Source organism: Cervus canadensis, chromosome 11, assembly GCF_019320065.1.
Source record: "Cervus canadensis isolate Bull #8, Minnesota chromosome 11, ASM1932006v1, whole genome shotgun sequence".
In the NCBI taxonomy this organism is placed as follows: domain Eukaryota; kingdom Metazoa; phylum Chordata; class Mammalia; order Artiodactyla; family Cervidae; genus Cervus; species Cervus canadensis.
In genome coordinates, this window is record NC_057396.1 from 40,999,474 (window position 1) to 41,018,631 (window position 19,158).

Below are 19,158 nucleotides of genomic sequence, written 5' to 3' on the forward strand. Positions count from 1 at the left end.
CTGTGCTGAGAAGGCTTGGGGTTTTTGGTCACTGCTCAACGGAACTCTAACTAAATTTAACAAGTGACCAAACATTCTGCATTTCTCAGCATGAACATATATAATTTGCTTAGTTTTTCGAGTTTGACAATACATTAGGAATTTCTCTCTTTTGATTGTTGTCATTGAGTTTTCATTGATAATGTTTTGATAACATGTAATACAACAGTTTATCTGTTTCTCTATTATAAATATCCAAGATATTACTGGATTATTGCTATTAAGGTGAAGGCTCAATAAACATCTAGTTCCATATGTTCATGGTTTTCCCTGGCGGCTCAGACAGTATTGAATCTGCCTGCAATGCAGGAGACCTGGGTTTGATCCCTGGGTCAGGAAGATCCCCTGGAGAAAGGAGTGGCAATCCGTCCAGTGTTCTTGCCTGGGAAATCCCAGGGACAGAGGAGTCTGTCAAACTACAGTCCATGGGGTCCCAAAGAGTTGGACATGACTGAGCGACTAACTCTTACACTTTCTCTCTCTTTCCATATGCTCATATGTACTGCTATTTTATTTCTCTATGACAGATTCCTCAAAGTGAGTCTGATGGATGTAGAGTATATGTGCTTATAAATTTTAATGGTTATGGCAGAATTACTTTTCAAATCATTGTAATTCTTCAAACTTATCCAAAGGCTCACTGTAATAGGGTAGAGCTTCAAGAGACCAAAAAATAGATGAGATTTTACATTCTGCAGTGAGAATCTTCCATAAATATGTAAATAAATTTAGCTGTTTGGGGGGAACCAAACTGTTCTACTTAAGGGTCTCACACAGATTATAATTCAAAACAGAATTTCTCTTGATATTTTCCCATAGTCACCCAATGTTGGGGACCAGAGAATTCCATGGGAACTTCCTGAAGTCTCATTTTGAGAGGGTAACAGGCAGGAAGGCCAGGGGTCTCCAAACAGAGGAAATAGGCTGCAAGTGCCAGACATTTTTATCTCTCTTAAGCGGCAGGAGGAAACAAGCCAGTGATATGTTTCTCCTTCTCTATACAAATTTAAAAGGAGGTTTCTCTTAAAATGCTGTGTTGCCATGACACCGGGTTTCACCTGAAGCTAACTATACTCAAACCTTGAGTTAACCAATACATTTTTTTATGGAAATGTTTATCGTAAAGCTATGTTAATTTACCCCAGACTCTGTAAGTTCTGCCAAATGGCCTAACCTACTTACTCAGATATTGTTCCCCTAATCTATGTAAATGAAACTGTTTGTTTGGTAATCTGCCCTTCTACAAGATTCAAGTCAATCGTTTTATGGCCAGGGATGAATTATCTGGTGCCTTTCTAAATTCTACGACATTCCTTTCTTTTCATTAACAGACTGTGAGTGACTATATAACTTACAGCTAAAGACTAGGAGGTGGGTATTCTTTCTGCCCCCTTCTGATGCCTATGTCAGAAGCTTTCTCTATCTCCTTTATACTTTAACAAAACTTTATTACACAAAGCTCTGTGCGATCCAGCCTCGTCCCTGGCCCCGGATTGAATTCGTCTCCTCCGGAGGCCAAGAATCCTGGCGTCTTATCGTTCAGCAACAACCTTTCAATTTGATATTGTTAGTATCTTTCTTCACTTGTAGACCATAGTTTTTAGAGACTTTTGTTAAATTTCCCTTTATAGTCTCAGATTATAGACACTTTGTTTATCCATGTAGGATGGTTTTTTTTTTTTTTTTCTTGTGGGAAACTAAGTTGGACTGTGAAGAAAGCTGAGAGCCGAAGAATTTATGCTTTTGAACTGTGGTGTTGGAGAAGACTCTTGAGAGTTCCTTGGACTGCAGGAGATCCAACCAGTCCATCCTAAAGGAGATCAGTCCTGGGTGTTCATTGGAAGGACTGATGCTGAAGCTGAAACTCCAATATTTTGGCCACCTCATGCGAAGAGCTGACTCATTGGAAAAGACCTTGATATTGGGAGGGATTGGGGGCAGGAGGAGAAAGGGGTGACAGAGGATGAGATGGCTGGATGGCATCACCGACTCGATGGGCATGAGTTTGAGTAAACTCCGGGAGTTGGTGATGGTCAGGGAGGCCTGGCGTGCTGGGATTCATGGGGTCGCAAAGAGTTGGACATGACTGAGTGACTGAACTGAACTGAACTGACTTTGTGCATATTTTCTAAGGTCGTTGAGTTATATCATCAGTGGTTTGATTTTCCTCTGGATAATTTCTCATTTTGCAATATTTGGAGCATGTAATGCTTGCTTCCTCCTTTAATGTTGCTATTCGTACATACAGAGGGGAGTGCATTATTGAATCTATATCACAGGAGCTTCTGCTGTTTTTTTGTTTCTGCTCCATGGGTGATAATAAGCGACAAAAACTATTTCCATTGTCATTCAGCTGTGAGAAATAATTTGTGATTACTAGATCCTCTGCCAAAAAAGTGGAGTGTGAAACCGTGAAATTGGAATTTCATACACACAATAAAGAAATTTCATCATCCAATGGTTGTAACCAGTTTGAGTAACATTTGAATCTTGTATAATCTTCTTTTCAGTAAGGCATTAAACAGGCATTTGGAAGTCCTTTTAATCAAATGCTGTCTCTGAGTGAAGTTTCCTTCTCATAGCCCTTAGAGGGGCCAGTTAAATAAGGCCATTTAGGAAAAAAAAATCTCTGAAGCCTAAACCCAAGCCAAATATACAGCTTTGTTTTGATTTTTGTTCTTTTTTTTTTGGCATACACTTTCATTCATTGGCATATACTCATTCATTCATTCAATGAGTTTTTGTTAAGATGAGTTTTAATGAGACTGTGCCCGGGGAAATACAGTTTCTGACCTTGATGAATTTACAGTTTACTGGATGATCACTAACTTTGGAAGATCACAGAAGTCACATTTATCTCTGTCTCCATCCCAGGGGAGGAATAGAAGTTGATCTGGTAAGGGGCAAAGTTTGATCGCACATGTGATCATTTCAGAGTTACATTGTTTCTCCATTTGGTACCAACTGTGACAAAATACAGCTAGTTTATAATTCTACTCCAAAAAGTAGCAATTCAGGAAACACCAGCTTCAACCTCATGGCAGCTAGTAAGATTCTTGAAATCATGCTCTCCTGGCCTTGCAGGTGACACCAAAATTTCCAACCACAATCAGTGTGGAGAGGAAAAAGGTGAACTTTCAAAATGTAATTAGGATGTCTCTTCTTGCTTAAAATATCTCAGTGGGTTTCTGCGATATGTAGGAAATAAAATCTTAACATGGCTATGGAGCCCAGCTTGATTTGGTCCCTGCCCATTCTTTCTGTTAATTCATGCTACACTTCTGCCCACTCACACAGTCATCCACTCATCTACCCGTTTCTGGTGCAATGTCTGCTTTCAGTTTTATGAAGTCACTATCCCATTCTTGCCTGGAGCTGGTAAAAAAATGCCTTCCTTCTCATCTGATATGTTTTTCTCACTCCACTTTGCTACTGATTAATTCATATTCTTTCTTTATATTCCCCTTAAAATATGTTCTTCCCTTGAGATGACATCCTTGACTCCCCAAACCACAACTACCCTACCCACATTACTCACCTTTCGAATATCCTGCCCTTCCCCTCATAGTCCTTTATTAAATTTTATTTAATGCATCAAAATGGGATTTTCTTTTCCTCATGATAACTTGCACCTGGTTGCCAAGAGAACAGCCAGAAATGTCTATAAAGTGACACAGGTGAGGAAGAGCAGACATTCTTAGCTTAATTGGATTAATGTAAGACAAATGCTTCAAAGAAGTTAATCTTCACAGCATAAAATCTGTTTTTTTTTTTTTCACGTTTTATTCTAAAGACAGATCCTCCTCATCTTCCTTACCTCTGAAGAGTTCCACTTGCCTTCCTTCCCCAACAGTGGGAAGCAGAGAAAACATGGAGAATGAAGAAAAGTACCTATATTGGGGTAACATCTTATGGGTGAGGGTCTAACAGGTCCCTCTGATGACCACAGGGTTGACTATGAGGTGTCCCCTGAGAGTCTAGCATGTGACCCACACACGTGGCTTAGAAACTTTAGAGGAGCTGCTGCTGAGTCTTTCCTCTTGGGGGCTTTGTATCACTTTGACATATGTAACTTGAAACTGTAGTAAAAGACAGGATTAATATTCTTTTTGCTTCTGAATTTACAGTTGCCTGGCTGATTTTAGATACATTTTGTAGATTCTACTTCTCTCATTTCCATTATAAAGATTTTATTAGCTTGAGTTTTCTTTATATAATTATTAATAAATGTGTGATCTCTTATTGTTTGGTTGCTACACTCCATAATACAAGCTTTCCAAGGGTAGTGACTATATGAATTTCTTCACCCCTGTGTTCCAATTGCTTCATACAGGGCCTGGGATAGAATAAGTGCTAAATAATACTTTTCTAACTAATAAGAAGATGGCAGTCTGAGGTAAGATGTTAGTCTCAAGTCCTAGAGCAGACCTAGAGGACGGGACAGGCACAAGAGTTAAGCAGGAGCTGGTAGTAGAACAGTCCCTGAGAGGAAATCTTAGGAGGGATCTGAGGGGAAGAGGGATCTGGATGGAAGAGATTGTTCAATAAACTGTTTTCTCAAAAATCCATGCCCAAGTTCCCTAGAATGCTCTGTTGTATTCAGCTCTTTCATGATGTAGTCCATGTCAATAAAATGATTGGATCAGGGGACTCACAAGATATTAGGAATCTCTTGACATGTTGGTATAGCCAGTTATAGGGGATGTTCACTTTTCTCTGACTTCAAATATGACACATCTGTCACAAGTTTCATTATCTCAGAACAAAGATCATCTTAAGTATCTCAGAGAGTATGTGATGTTTCAGTTCAGTTCAGTTCAGTCGCTCAGTCATGTCCAACTCTTTGCGACCCCATGGACTGCAGCATGCCCCGCCTCCCTGTCCATCGCCAACTCCCGGAGTTTACTCAAACTCATGTCCATTGAGTCGGTGATGCCATCCAACCATTTCATCCTCTGTCATCCCCTTCTCCTCCTGTCTTCAATCTTTCCCAGCATCAGGGTCTTTTCCAATGAGTCAGTTCTTCACATCAGGTGGCCAAAGTACTGGAGTTTCAGCTTCAACATCAGTCCTTCCAATGAATATTCAGGACTGATTTCCTTTAGGATGGACTGGTTGGATATCCTTTCTGTCCAAGAGACTCTCAAGAGTCTTCTCCAACACCACAGTTCAAAAGCATCAATTTTTCGGCACTCAGCTTTCTTTATAGTCCAACTCTCACATCCATACATGACTACTGGAAAAACCATAGCCTTGACTAGATGGACCTTTGTTGGCAAAATAACGTCTCTGCTTTTTTTTTTGTTTTTTGTTTTTTTTAATTAGTTGGAGGCTAATTACTTCACAACATTTCAGTGGGTTTTGTCATACATTGATATGAGTCAGCCATAGAGTTACACGTATTCCCCATCCCGATCCCCCCTCCCACCTCCCTCTCCACCCGATTCCTCTGGGTCTTCCCAGTGCACCAGGCCCGAGCACTTGTCTCTGCTTTTTAACATGCTGTCTAGATTGATCATAAATGTGATGTTTGACTTCCCCTGTAATAAACATAACAAGCAGTAGTTTCACATCTTCTTGAATTCCTCTCCTTATGGGAACTGTTTGACTTTCAGAGTAGTCTGTGCACTATTCTAGCATTCAGGGGAGCCATCTACATTCTCTTTGGGTTCAAAGCTGGCTCCCCAGGCTGACAGTCAACTAAACATATGTGTTCAGAGACCTTGTTAGAGACCTATATCCTTCAGATACATACACACACACACACATACACACACACACACACTCATGCATGCATATCAGCCATCACTTGGCTGTTGCCAACAGAAACTGGCTGAATCATTTAATATACTTGATTGGATGTTAATGTAGGACACAAGGATCATCACACTTCATGCCTACTCTATGTGTCCATCTACATGTATCAATCTTAGATCTCCTCACTGCCAAACTTCCTTTCTTTTCTTTCCAGTCCAAGGCAACAAACTCTCCTTCTCCAGTCTAATGTACAGTACTAGCCACCTGATCCAGTACCCTCAGGCTCCAGTACCATGGGTTTTCTGACCTCCATTGGTATAGGCCAGCTAGATCTTGCAGTTCCTTTGTGATACAGTCTCTTTTTTCATTATCTGGTCTAGTGTCTCTGACTGGGTTTATATGACTTAACTGTATTAATAGGCCTGGATTCCTAGAGCAGAGATGAAAGTAATTCATGATTATCTTCCTGAATCTACCTTATGTAGTCTTCTTGCTCTTAATGGGGAGGGATTGGCAAGTTCTCAATCATCAGAAGGTTCAGAGATATCTTGGAGGGAAAGTCCTTGGAGATATCTATCCGGATTTCCCATCCATATGTCAAACTCTTAGATTTTTTTCCAATTCCAACTCCAACCTTGGCACAACAGACATTTCTTGATTAAGCATTGAACTATCTTTGAAGTCTAGCCATTTAAAACCCTGGATTTGATTTAGCTTTTTCTGCTTGGCCACAGCAAGAGATGAGGGTTCTTGTGAAGTACTGAAAGACTCTTTGGCTCTCATACTTAGTTTTCTACGGTGATGATTATGGTCACCTTTTTGTTATCTATCTGCAGGGATCAAAGTAATATAGTAACAACTGTATAATTCTATTATTCTTTGATTTATCAACCCGTCTTCCTTCCTACCTTTCAATACCTGAATCATTTCACTATCCAGACATTTCCCACCAGGGCTACATTATTCCAGGTCACCATCTGAAAGCTTTTACTACTGAACTTCTCAGTTGTGCCAGGAGATGTCCATGTTTCACATAACAAAATGAATGGGAACTATAAGACCCATCAGATGGTAAGATTCAGTTACCAAATCCTATTTTATGGCCTCCTTTGGCTAACTTCTTTGAGTACTGTCTGTGTTCCCTGGCTTTTCTAGGTAGCAGATATTGAAATGGAGTTAGGAGTGCAAACATCTGGAAAATAAAAAAATGCTGAAACAAGACTGGGCAGGAATAAACCCCAACAGCCAAGGAGACCTGGAAAAGTCTTCTCACCCCAACAGGGAGCTCTGGATTGTCCACTGGAGTTATCCTCATGGATCAGAGATGGATAGATCCTTGTTCAATATTCAACTCTGAGAAAAGTGTGGTCTTGGCAATCCTGATCATCAAGAGCAAAGCTAGAGGAACCACACTTCCTGATTTCAAACTATATTACAAACTATAGTAATCAAAACAGTAGGGCATTGGCATAAAAAGACACATATACAAATAGAACACAATAAAGAATCCAGAAATAAACTCATGCATATGTCATCAATTAATTTTTAACAATGAACCAAGGATGCACAACAGGGACAGAATAGTTTCTTCAATAAATGATATTGGGAAAACTGGATGTTCACAAGCAAAATAATAAAATTGGACCCTCATCTTATACTAAACTCAAAAATCAACTCAGAATAGATTATAGATTTGAATGTAAGACCTGAAAGAAAAAGCTCCTGGAAGAAATTCTAAGGGATAATCTCTTTGATGTTGGTCTTGGCAATGATTTCTTGAATTTGACAACAAAAGGGAAAAAACAATAAAAGCAAAAATTAGCGAGAGGGACTATATCAAACTAAAAAACTGCACAGCAAAGGAATCATTCCATCAACACAATGATAGGCAGTCTATGAAATGGGAGAAGCTATTTGCAAATTAGATATCTGGTAAAGGGTTAACATTCAAAACATATAAGGGGCTCACACAACTCAAAAGGAAAACACAACCAATCTGATTTAAAAAAAACGGGCAGAGGAAGTGAATAGACAATTTTCCCAAGTAGACATACAGATGACCAACAGGTACGTGAAAAGATAGTCAGTATCACTAATCACAAGGGAACTACAAGTCAAAACCACAGTGGGATCACTACATACCTGTTACAATGGCTTTCATCAAAAGCAGGAGATAAGTGTTGGTGAGGATATGGAGAGGAAGGAACCCTTGAACACTGCTAGTGAGAATATAAATCAATGAATGACTGTAGAAAACAGTATGGAGATGCTCAAAGAAATTACACCTAATATTAACATATGACCCAGTAACTCCATTTCTGGGTAAATATTCTAAGGAAAGGAAATCACTGTCTTAAAGAGATAGCTGTCCCATGATCATTGCAGCACTGTTTACTTTAGCCAACACATTGAAACAACCTAAGTGTGTCTATCAATGGATGAACAGTTAAAGAAAATGTGGTATTTACATAAAAATACATGCACAATAGAACATTATTTAGCCATAAAAAAGGAAAACTTACCATTTGTGACAACATAGTGGACCTCAAACGCATTATGCTAGGTGGAGTAAATCAGAGAAAGGCAAATACTGTATGATCTCACTGCTATCTGGAATCTAAAATAACTAAACTTGGAGAAACAGAGAACAAATGGTGAGCAGCTGAGTTGAGGGGGAGTGGGGAAAATGGTAAATGAAAAAGTACAAACTTATAGGATAAATATTTCTGAGGAAGTAATATACAAGATGATGATGATAGTTAACAGCACTGTATTATATACCTATGAGTTGCTAAGAGAGTACATCTTGAAATTTCTCATCAGAAGAAAAAAAATTGTAACTATGTGAGGTGATTGATTAAACTAAATTTGCTGTGGTAATTATTCTGCAACATATACATGTATGAAAGCATTAAATTATGAACCTTAAACTAATACAATATTTTGTCAATTATTTCTTGATAAATTTAGATAAAACACAAAACAGCAAAAAAATTAAGTATATTGCTCATCACTGCTAAGGTAACATGCATAAAGGAAAGAAAGCATGGTTAATTGAACATACTAGGAAAGTGCAGCAAGGACTGAGTAAACCTAGATTCCTATACTAGTCCTGCTTGCCATGTTCTAGGTTTTTTATAATAATAATGACAACAACAATAATAAGTTTGGGTTTTATTAAGGGTAATTATTTTAACAATAATAATAATGAGTTTTAGGGTTTTTTGCTAATTGTTGTTTTGTAGTTTTATTCCAAAGTATATTGTGTGTATGACTATCAAATATTTGCATTTATTGATCTTTCCTCACTGACAAATAATCAATTTTGTAAAGATCCCAGAGATATTTTGGCAGGAAAATGTACAGTTAGCAAGGTAGAAAGTGTTCCTTCTGTTCCATAGTTACACTCTCATTACCACATTAAATGAAAATGTTATTAAAATATTCCAATTTCTATGGCTTTGTTTTTTATTTGCTTTGCCAATCATTGAGAAAATATGTTAAATCTCTATTTTGATTTTTAAAAATAAATTTATTAGTATTGATTTTGAAATATAGTTTGATATTAATCTTCCTTCCTTTGTATCCCCTTGCATGTATCTGAAATGTATATCTGGAACATGTATAAATTGTGATTCTACATCTTGATGATTTCTCACAAACTGCACATACCTGGGTTACCATCACCTACATCAAGAAATAGAATATTTTAGTATGTCAGAAGGCCCTGGGATGGGACTCACAGGGTATGAATCATGGAACTCTCATATCAGGCATCCATTCCCATGCCTGATGCTTGTGATAGGTTCATGCATGTGGCGTCATCCCACCATAATGAATTATAAGGGAGGGAATTTTGGATTGGATTTTGTGATGAAAATTCATTTTCCTCAGAATAACTGGTACATTTCTTATTGGACACAGATTGGATAGAATGAATCCCAAAGCGTTGTCAGCCTCATTGCTGTCAGAAGGGGTAAGCTTCCTTGAGAATGAAACAGGCTACTCCAGGAAAGCAACAATAAGCAGCAGACAAAGAGAACCTGCAATCCAGCATCATCATCCAGTTCTGGACAAAGACCAGCCTGCAGATTCATTAATCTTTTCACTCTGCTGGACTGAGCCAATAGTCTCCTGAATTGTTTAAGCCAGCTTAGGTTGATCCCAGAGTCCCTTGATTTTCAGGTATACTCAATAAGTATAATAATGCAAAATATCAAAATCTTTGTGGGAGGTGGGGTGGGAAGTCAGCCAGACATTTTACAAAGAGTCTTCCATCTACCTGTCCTAATTTATAGCTCATCACTGCAAACTGTACCTCCATCCAGTCATTCCTCCTCCTCTGGTTCACCTGCCTTTGCTCACACCCTCCCTTCACTGCTTTCTTCTTTTCCCATTTTAAACCTTTATTCAATTGTTTCCACCTCTTATTGAGAGACATCATGGTGCAATTGAATCTCTTGTGTTGGGAAATGTTTATTCCCTATAGGAATATGAGGTGTGCTCCAGGTTTTGTGCTCTTGAGCTTTGTCACCTGAGGGGCCAAGTTTAAATCTCTTTAGTTATTGTGCAAAAATACAAGAAAGCATATATGAATTGATTGCACGTTCTCCGGGGATGGGTTCTTCAGGGCATGTGATTCAATGTCATATAATGTTCTAGAATCTGTGCACGGAATCCCTGAGCTGTGTTATGAGGATGTGGCTTTTGACTAGAGGTAAAACTTCTGATCACGTAGCACGAACATTATTATATTGCAGGTTCACCCCTCCTACCTGTTTTATTGTGGTTTCATCTTTATGTCTTCAGTTGTAGAAGATCTTTTGTGATAGGTTTCTGTCTTTTTCACTGATGGTTGTTTTACATGTGATTTTGGTGTGCTCATGAGAGGAGGTGAACTTAAGTTCTTCTACTCCACCACTTGATCCTCTAGGCTCTTTTAGTTGAGAGATTCAAGGTAAAAAAGTGAAGATTCTTGCTATATGCTGGTTGGTGGGTTTTTCATTTACAGTTCATCTTCTATTGATAGTTGGAGATGCTGTTGAAGTGATCTCAGTGATCAGGAAACACTGAACACAGATGAAACATTTGAATCAGTAAATTCTTTGGTATTGATGCTATTCAATTGCTCTTTTCTTTTCAGAGAAAAAGTTTGGACAATAATCAGAGGTGTGTATTCGGAGTGTACTAATCAAGTCTTAGAAGATTTTCACTGGGAAGGAATGGGTAAATAAGTTCAACTCAGACCTTTTTCAACTGGAAGACTAAAATCTAGAAAAGAGAGCAATCTGCCTAAGTATTGCATGTCAGAGAGCTATCAAGACAGCAATAGGGTCTCTAAGTTATTAAGTGGAGCATCTATATTCAGTTGCTATTTACATCATAAACATTTTGTTTTATACATGCTTTTCATCTTCCACTTTGTGTTATTGTTGTTCAGTTGCTAAGTCATGTCTGACTCTTCGCAACTCCATGAACTGCAACATGTCAAACTTCCCTGTCTCTTTGCATCTCTTGGAGTTTGCCCAAGTTCATGTCCATTGCATTGGTGATGCCATCCAACCATCTCATCCTCTGTCACCCTCTTCTCCTTCTTTATATGTTTGTTTGTATGATACTCTGAATTTTCTAGTGCTCAAAAACTATCCACTTTTAAAATTTGTAACTGAATACGCATTGTTATTTCTCTCCATTGGAAATTAGTTTAAATACTTGGCCTGTAGAGTCTATTTTTATTAATTTAAGAGTTTTTTGACAACAAAAATAATTTATAGACTTTTGATTTTAGTACATGCCTATAGCCAAACTCAGAAAGAAGTCAACTTGCCTTCTGCTGTTTGCTAATAGTCTAATGACCTTTATTTAAGACACCATTACATGCCTTCAACTTGCTGTCTTTGTCTTCTTGGATTTCTCATCTCCCATAGTTAACTCCCATTGATTTTTACAATGTCACACAGAACCAGAAAATCTCCATTGTAGTGCTAAACTGTCACCAAATACATTTTGATTTGAGCAAATTAGCCTTCCTCCTGTCTTTCTCCTGACTCATTGCCCTTCCACCCTTGACTGCTTGTGAGGTAGTTGTTCACCCTCATCCCTCATTCAGAAGTAATCTTTTCCTCCTTGAAGTATCTTATACTTTTGTTATTACCCTTGCTCCCAATACTGTTTATACTGATTTTACTTTTCATGTAGATAGAACATTCCTAACTTGAGTCTGCATTTTCCTAATTTTTGTTTTCATTTATTCAAGAAAAAATTGGTTTAGCATTTGTTATGCATCAGAAACTCTTATAGGCATAGTGCATATAAAGCATAATCTTTGAAATCCTGGGATTTATATTTAGTGAGAGAGATAGTGTGTGATACACACACAAATATATGTTTAAATACAAATCAGTAGGAGCTATTGAAAAAAACAGAGCACAGTGTGAGAGGTAGGAGTTACAAGTACTAGCTTAGGGAGTGAGACCCTATTTTCCATTTTAGGTTGTGTGGTTTGCTCTCTATTGAACTCTGGTATCCAAGGTTTGTCTCAGAGTATACAAGCTAAAAATGGTAGGTGCTCAATCAGTGTTTGTTGAATAATTAATGATTAATTGAACACCTTGATGAGAAATTTAATGGTGAGAAAGAGAAGAGAACAAAAGAGAGAGAGAGAAGGGAAACTTAAAATTACTAGTTTACAGTGAGTAAAACATGGGCTTTTCCTTAAATCATTATGTCTTAAGATTCCACCAATGAGAACTGACACCACATGTTTCTCATCTGGCAAGTCCCAATATATGTGACCTATTGGCAAAAATCAATAGGTATAAAGCCACTTCACATACTTATAGATCACCTCAGGTAGGAACATTTAAATTACACCTTCTTTGTGTGTTTCTGCAGAGAGATGTCACTTTTAACCAAGCCAAGCTCAGTCATTTTAGCTAGTGAATAGTTTAAAAAAAGTATATATCATCTTTGTTGTACTTAGACTTATTAGAATTTTATAAAATTTTTTTGTGGGTTATCTTTTTCCATTTGTCACTTTTTGAGGTGTTATTTTTAATTGAAAATTTTAATCCATTGAATTTTTATTATTGTAAAATATATGTAATGTAAGTTTTACTACTTTTAAGTGTACAGTTTTGAAGTAGTAAGTACCTATTGCATTTTTATATTTATGGAAGTTCAAATTGTCTCACCTGTTCTATTTTCAAAAATCTTTAAATATTTCTTAGTTCAGAGCCTTTTGAATGAAATGAGGACAGTGCCAGCCCACATTTGCTTTCCTCTTATGGCCCTATGTTCTGATTAGCATAAGCAAACATGAGCTTTATTTTTTGTGGTCTTAAATTTCATATTTACATAAAGTTGAGAAAATAGATGTTACCTTTAGCAGTGTTTTATGAATGGGATCTAAGTTACAGAATATTCCTGTTTGCTTTAACACTATATTTGATTTTCAAACTACATGGTGTTTGTAATAAAACTCTGATATTATTTTGTATGTATCAGACAAAATTACTAAGTTACAATAATCAGCCATTCTGCAAAACTGTCAAACTAGATTTCTATCAGGATGGGCTCCTCTTTATATTTTTTGCCAAGATTGATTGGGTTGAATGCAGATGCTGACTCAGAACTATTAGATTGTGATTTTGTACTTTGTAAACTATGTTCTTAAAACATTATATGCTCCACTGTTGACATGAAAAGGCAGAACCAAAGCTCTGTGTTTGACTTCATCCTCTTGGGCTTTTCTAATTTTCCTGAACTACAGAGGCAGCTCTTTTGGGTGTTCTTGGTTGATTATCTGGTGACTCTGCTGGGAAATGCCATTATTATAGTCGCCATCTCCCTAGAACACAGCCTCCACATTCCCATGTACTTGTTTCTCCTGAACCTGTCTGTGGTGGAAGTGGGTTTCAGTGCAGTCATCATGCCTGAAATGCTGGTAGTCCTCTCCAGTGAAAACACTAGGATCACTTTTTCAGGTTGTTTTGCACAGATGTATTTCATTCTTCTTTTTGGTGGGACTGAATGCTTTCTTCTGGGAGCAATGGCTTATGACCGATTTGCTGCAATCTGCCATCCTCTGAGCTATCCAGTGACTATGAACAAAAGGGTTTTCACGAAATTAGTTATATTCTCATGGGTCTCAGGGATCATGGTGGCTACTGTGCAGACATCGTGGGTTTTTAGTTTTCCTTTTTGTGGCCCCAATGAAATTAATCATCTCTTCTGTGAGACTCCCCCAGTGTTAGAGCTTGCATGTGCAGATACCTTTTTGTTTGAGATCTACGCATTCACTGGCACTATTTTGATTGTTATGGTTCCTTTCTTGTTGATACTCTTGTCTTATGTTCGAATTCTCTTTGCCATCCTGAGGATGCCATCAACCACTGGGAGGCAAAAGGCCTTTTCCACCTGTGCCTCCCATCTCACATCTGTTACCCTCTTCTATGGCACAGCCAATATGACTTACTTACAACCCAAATCCGGCTACTCCCCAGAAACCAAGAAGCTGATGTCCTTGGCTTACACGTTGCTTACACCTCTGCTAAATCCACTGATCTATAGCTTGCGAAACAGTGAGATGAAAAGAGTTTTGTTGAAAGTATGGCGAAAAAAAGTGGATTTACATACATTCTGACTGTGCTGAGAATGCAGGTGATATTAATTCACTACCAGATTGAACATTATTTCAATTTAATAGTGGTGAAAATAGTTTACATTTCTTGATACTAATATATTTAATTTGTTGATTTTTCCAAGTTTAAAAATATATCAGGATCCCTCTGTTATGATAGTATGTTCACATTCATTTTCTATAGGTGTACAAGTTATTTTTTATTGGCCGCTCTGCAGGGCATATAGGATCTTAATTCCCTGACCAGGGATAGAAATCCGTGTCCCTTGCATTGGAGGTGGAGTCTTAATTACTGGACCACTGGGGAACTCCATATAGGCGCACAACTTTGATGATGTGATATAGCAATTTATTTATCTGTTCCTTTATCACAAATGTTCAGGTTGTTACAGGATTACTGTAATTTAGATGCAATTTAAATAAAGAACTACTTCCATTTGTTCATATGTACTGACTTTTTGTTCCTGTATGACAGATTCCTCAGTTTAGGCCTGATGGGATGAAGAGTATGTGTATTTATGAATCTTAATAGCTATTGGGGAATTACTTTTCAAAATCATTGTAACTTTTCAGTCTCTTCTGAAGGCTCTCTCCGCTGCTGTAACAGGCTGGAGATTCAAGAGACCTGCAAATAGATGAGATTTCAGTTTAGAGTGAAAAACCTGCTTCCTGGATGAGTAAACAAAATCCAGTTATTTTGGGAGACCAAACAGTTTCTACTTCATGAACTCCTCAGATTATTATTCAAAACAGGATTTCCTTTGATATTTTTCCAGATATTCACCCAAGGCTGGGGACTAGAAAACTCCATGGAAACTTCCTAAAGTGTCACTTGATACTAGTAGTATATTTTTTTTCACTTATAGACCACTGTTTTTAGAAACTTTTGTTAAATTTCCCTTTCTAAGTTCAAATTGCCCCCAGACACTTTGTTTACATAGATACAATAGTTTTTGTTTTTTTTTTTTTTTGTGAGAAAATCAGTGAATAACCATTTAGGTCTATTTTCTATGGTCCTTGAGTCACATCATTAACAGTGTGATCTTCCCCAGAATAATTTCTTATTCTTGCAAATTTTGGAACTTTTTTTTCTTTTGGAACATTTAATGCTTGCTTCCTGTCTTAACATTTCTGTTTGAAAGTAGCTGCTTTGTTGAACCACTTTCCCATGAGGTCGTACTGTCCTTAGTTTTTGCTCCAGGGATAGTATTAAAGGGGTATAACATTATTTCCATTGTCATTCATTTCTTGAATTTTACATCAAAATAAAAAACAACAAAAGCAAAAATTAGCCAGCAGGACTATATCAAACTAAGAAGCTTCTGCATAGCAAAGGAAACCATCAACAAAATGATAGGCAGCCTACAGAATGGGAGAAAATAGTTGCAAATCATACATCTAGAAAAGGGTTAACATCTAAAATATACAAAAAGGTCACACAACTCAACAGGAAAACACAATCAATCTGATTAAAAAATGGGCAGAAGAACTGAAGAGATAATTTTCCATAGAAGACATACAGATAGCCAACAGGTACATGAAAAGGGGGTCAATATCAGTAATCACAGTTCAGTTCAGTTCAGTCACTCAATCGTGTCCGACTCTTTGTGACCCCATGAATCGCAGCACGCCAGGGTTCCCTGTCCATCACCAACTCCCAGTATCACAAGGGAACTACAAATCAAAATCACGAGATCACTTCACACCCATTATAGCGGCTGTTATCAAAAAGGCAAGAGATAAGTGTTGATGAGGATTGGAGAAAAGGAAACATTTGTGCACTGTTGGTAGGAATATAAATTGATGCATGGCTATGGAATACAGTGTGGAGTTATGTCAAATAGTTGCACCTAGTATTAAAATGCATGCATGCATGCTAAGTCGCTTCAGTTGTGTCTGTCTCTGTGCGACCCTATGGACTGAGGCTGTCAGGCTTCTCTGTCCATGGGATTCTACAGGCAAGAATACTGGAGTGGGTTGCCGTGTCCTCCTCCAGGGGATCTTCGTGACCCAGGGATCAAACCCTCATCTCTTTATGTCTCTTGCGTTGGCAGGTGGGTTCTTTACCACTAGCACCACCTGGGAAGCTCAGCATTAACGTATGACTTAGAAATTCCACTTCTGAGTATATATTGTAAGGAAAGAAAAATCATTTTCTCAAAGAGGTAGCTGCCCCATGACCACTGCAGCACTATTTACATTAGCCAAGATGCTGAAACAACCTAAGTGTGTCTATCAACAGTTATAAAAAATGAGATATATACATATGTACATACATACATACATATATACTAGAACATTGTTTAGCCATAAAAAGAAGGAAATCCTGTCATTTGCGACAACATGGATGGACCTTGAGGGCATTATCCTGAGTGAAATAAGTCAGACAGATAAAGACAAATACTGTATGATTTCAATTCTGTGTGGAACCTAAAATAACTGAAAAAGAAACAGAACAGATAATGATTGGCAGAGTTGAGGAGTGGGGGGGGGGATAAATGGGTGAAGGTTGTGAAAAAGTACAAACTTCCAGTTATGATGTAAATAAAGTCTGGGGAAGTAACATACAGTATGGTGACTGTAGTTAATAATACTGTATTGTATATTGTAAGTCACCAAGAGAGGACATTTTATAAGGAAAACAAATTGTAACTGTGTGAGGTGATGGATATCAACCAAACTTTTGGTGGTAATTGTTTTGCAATATATACATGTATGAAAGCTTTAAGTTGTAGACCTTAAACTAATACAGTTGTCATTGTTCAGTCACTCAGTTGTGTTCAACTCTTTGTGATCCCAGGGACTGCAGCATGCCAGGCTTCCCTGTCCTTCACCATCTCTGGAGCTTGCTCAAACTCATGTCCATTGAGTCAGTGATGCCATCCAACCGTCTCATCTTCTGTTGTTCCCTTCTCCTCCTGCCTTCAGTCTTTCCCAACATCCAGGTCTTTACCAGTGAGTCAGCTCTTCACATCAGGTGGCGAAAATGTTGGATCTTCAGCTTCAGCATCAGTCTCTCCAGTGAATATTCAGGATTGATTTCCTTTAAGATTGACTGGTTTGATCTCCTTGCAATCCAGTAGACTCTCAAGAGTCTTCTGCAACACCACAATTCGAAGGCATCAATTCTTCAGCACTCAACCTTCTTGATGGTCCAACTCTCACATCCATACATGACTACTGGAAAGACCATAGCTTTGACTATATGGACTTTTGTCAGCAAAATAATGTCTCTGCTTTTTTTTTTTTAAGGTTTTTTTCCCCCCAATTATTTTTATCAGTTGGAGGCTAATTACTTTACAATATTGTAGTGGCTTTTGCCATACATGGACATGAATCAGCCATGGATTTACATGTGTTCCCCATCCTGAACGCCCCTCCCACCTCCCTCCCCATCCCATCCCTCTGGGTCATCCCAGTGCACCAGCCCTGAGCACTTGTATGTCTCTGCTTTTTAATATGCTATCTAGCTTTGTCATAGCTTTCCTTCCAAGGAGCAAGTGTCTTTTAATTTCATGGCTGCAGTCACCATCTGCAGTGATTTTGGAGCCCAAGAAAATAAAGTCTGTCACTGTTTCAATTGTTTCCTCTTCTATTTGCCATGAAATGATGGGACTAGATGCCATGATCTTAATATTTTGAGTGTTGAGTTTTAAGCCAGCTTTTCACTCTCCTTTTCACCTTCATCAATAAGCTCTTTAGTTCTTCTTTGCTTTCTGCCATAAAAGTGGTGCCATCTGCATATCTGAGGTTACTGATATTTCTCCTGGAAATCTTGATTCCAGCTTGTGATTTAACCAGCCCAGCATTTCTCATGATGTACTCTGCATATAAGTTAAATAAGCAGAGTGACAATATACAGCTGTGATGTACTTCTTTCCCAGGTTTGAACCAGTCCATTGTTCCATGGACTGGTTCTGTTGCTTCTTGATGGGCATACAGATTTGCAGGAGGCAGGTAAGGTGGTCTGGTATTCCCATCTCTTGAAGAATTTTCTACAGTTTGTTGTAATCCACACAAAGGCTTTAGTGTAGTCAGTGAAGGATAAGTAGATGTTCTTTTGGAATTCTCTTGCTTTTTCTATGATCCAACAGATGTTGGCCATTTGATCTCTGATTCTTCTGCCTTTTCTAAATCCAGCTTGAACATGTGGAAGTTCTTGATTTATGTATTGTTGAAGACTGGCTTGGAGAATTTTGAGCATTACTTTGCTAACATGTGAAATGAGCGCAATTGTGTGGTAGCTGGAACATTCTTTGACATTGCCCTCCTATGGGTTTAGAGTGAAAACTGACCTTTTCCAGTCCTATGGCCACTGCTGAATTTTCCAAATTTGTTGGCATATTGAGTGCAGCACTTTCACAGCATCAGCTTTTAGGATTTGAAATAACTCAGCTGAAATTCTATTACCTCCACTAGCTTTGCTTGTAGTGATACTTCCTAAGGCCCACTTGACTTCGCTCTCCAGGATGTCTGGCTCTAGGTGAGTGATCACACCATTGTGGTTATGTGGGTCATTAAGATCTTTTTTATATAGTCCTTCTTAATGTGTATTCTTTTTTTTTTTTTCATTTATTTTTATTAGTTGGAGGCTAATTACTTCACAACATTGCAGTGGGTTTTGTCATACATTGACATGAATCAGCCATGGAGTTACATGTATTCCCCATCCCGATCCCCCCTCCCACCTCCCTCTCCACCCGATTCCTCTGGGTCTTCCC

General features: G+C 38.1%; 1 protein-coding gene across 1 annotated transcript; it reads left to right on the plus strand.

Annotated features, from left to right (window-relative positions):
- Positions 1-13,495: 13,495 nt before the first annotated feature.
- Positions 13,496-14,440, plus strand: LOC122450460 (olfactory receptor 10A3). Its single transcript, XM_043482826.1, has one exon. It carries the CDS (start codon positions 13,496-13,498, stop codon positions 14,438-14,440), a length of 945 nt encoding a protein of 314 aa, XP_043338761.1.
- Positions 14,441-19,158: the final 4,718 nt, after the last annotated feature.

Bases quoted from the DNA above. Each gene is read 5' to 3' on its own strand.
- LOC122450460 (XM_043482826.1), top strand. From the start codon at position 13,496: ATGAAAAGGCAGAACCAAAGCTCTGTGTTTGACTTCATCCTCTTGGGC.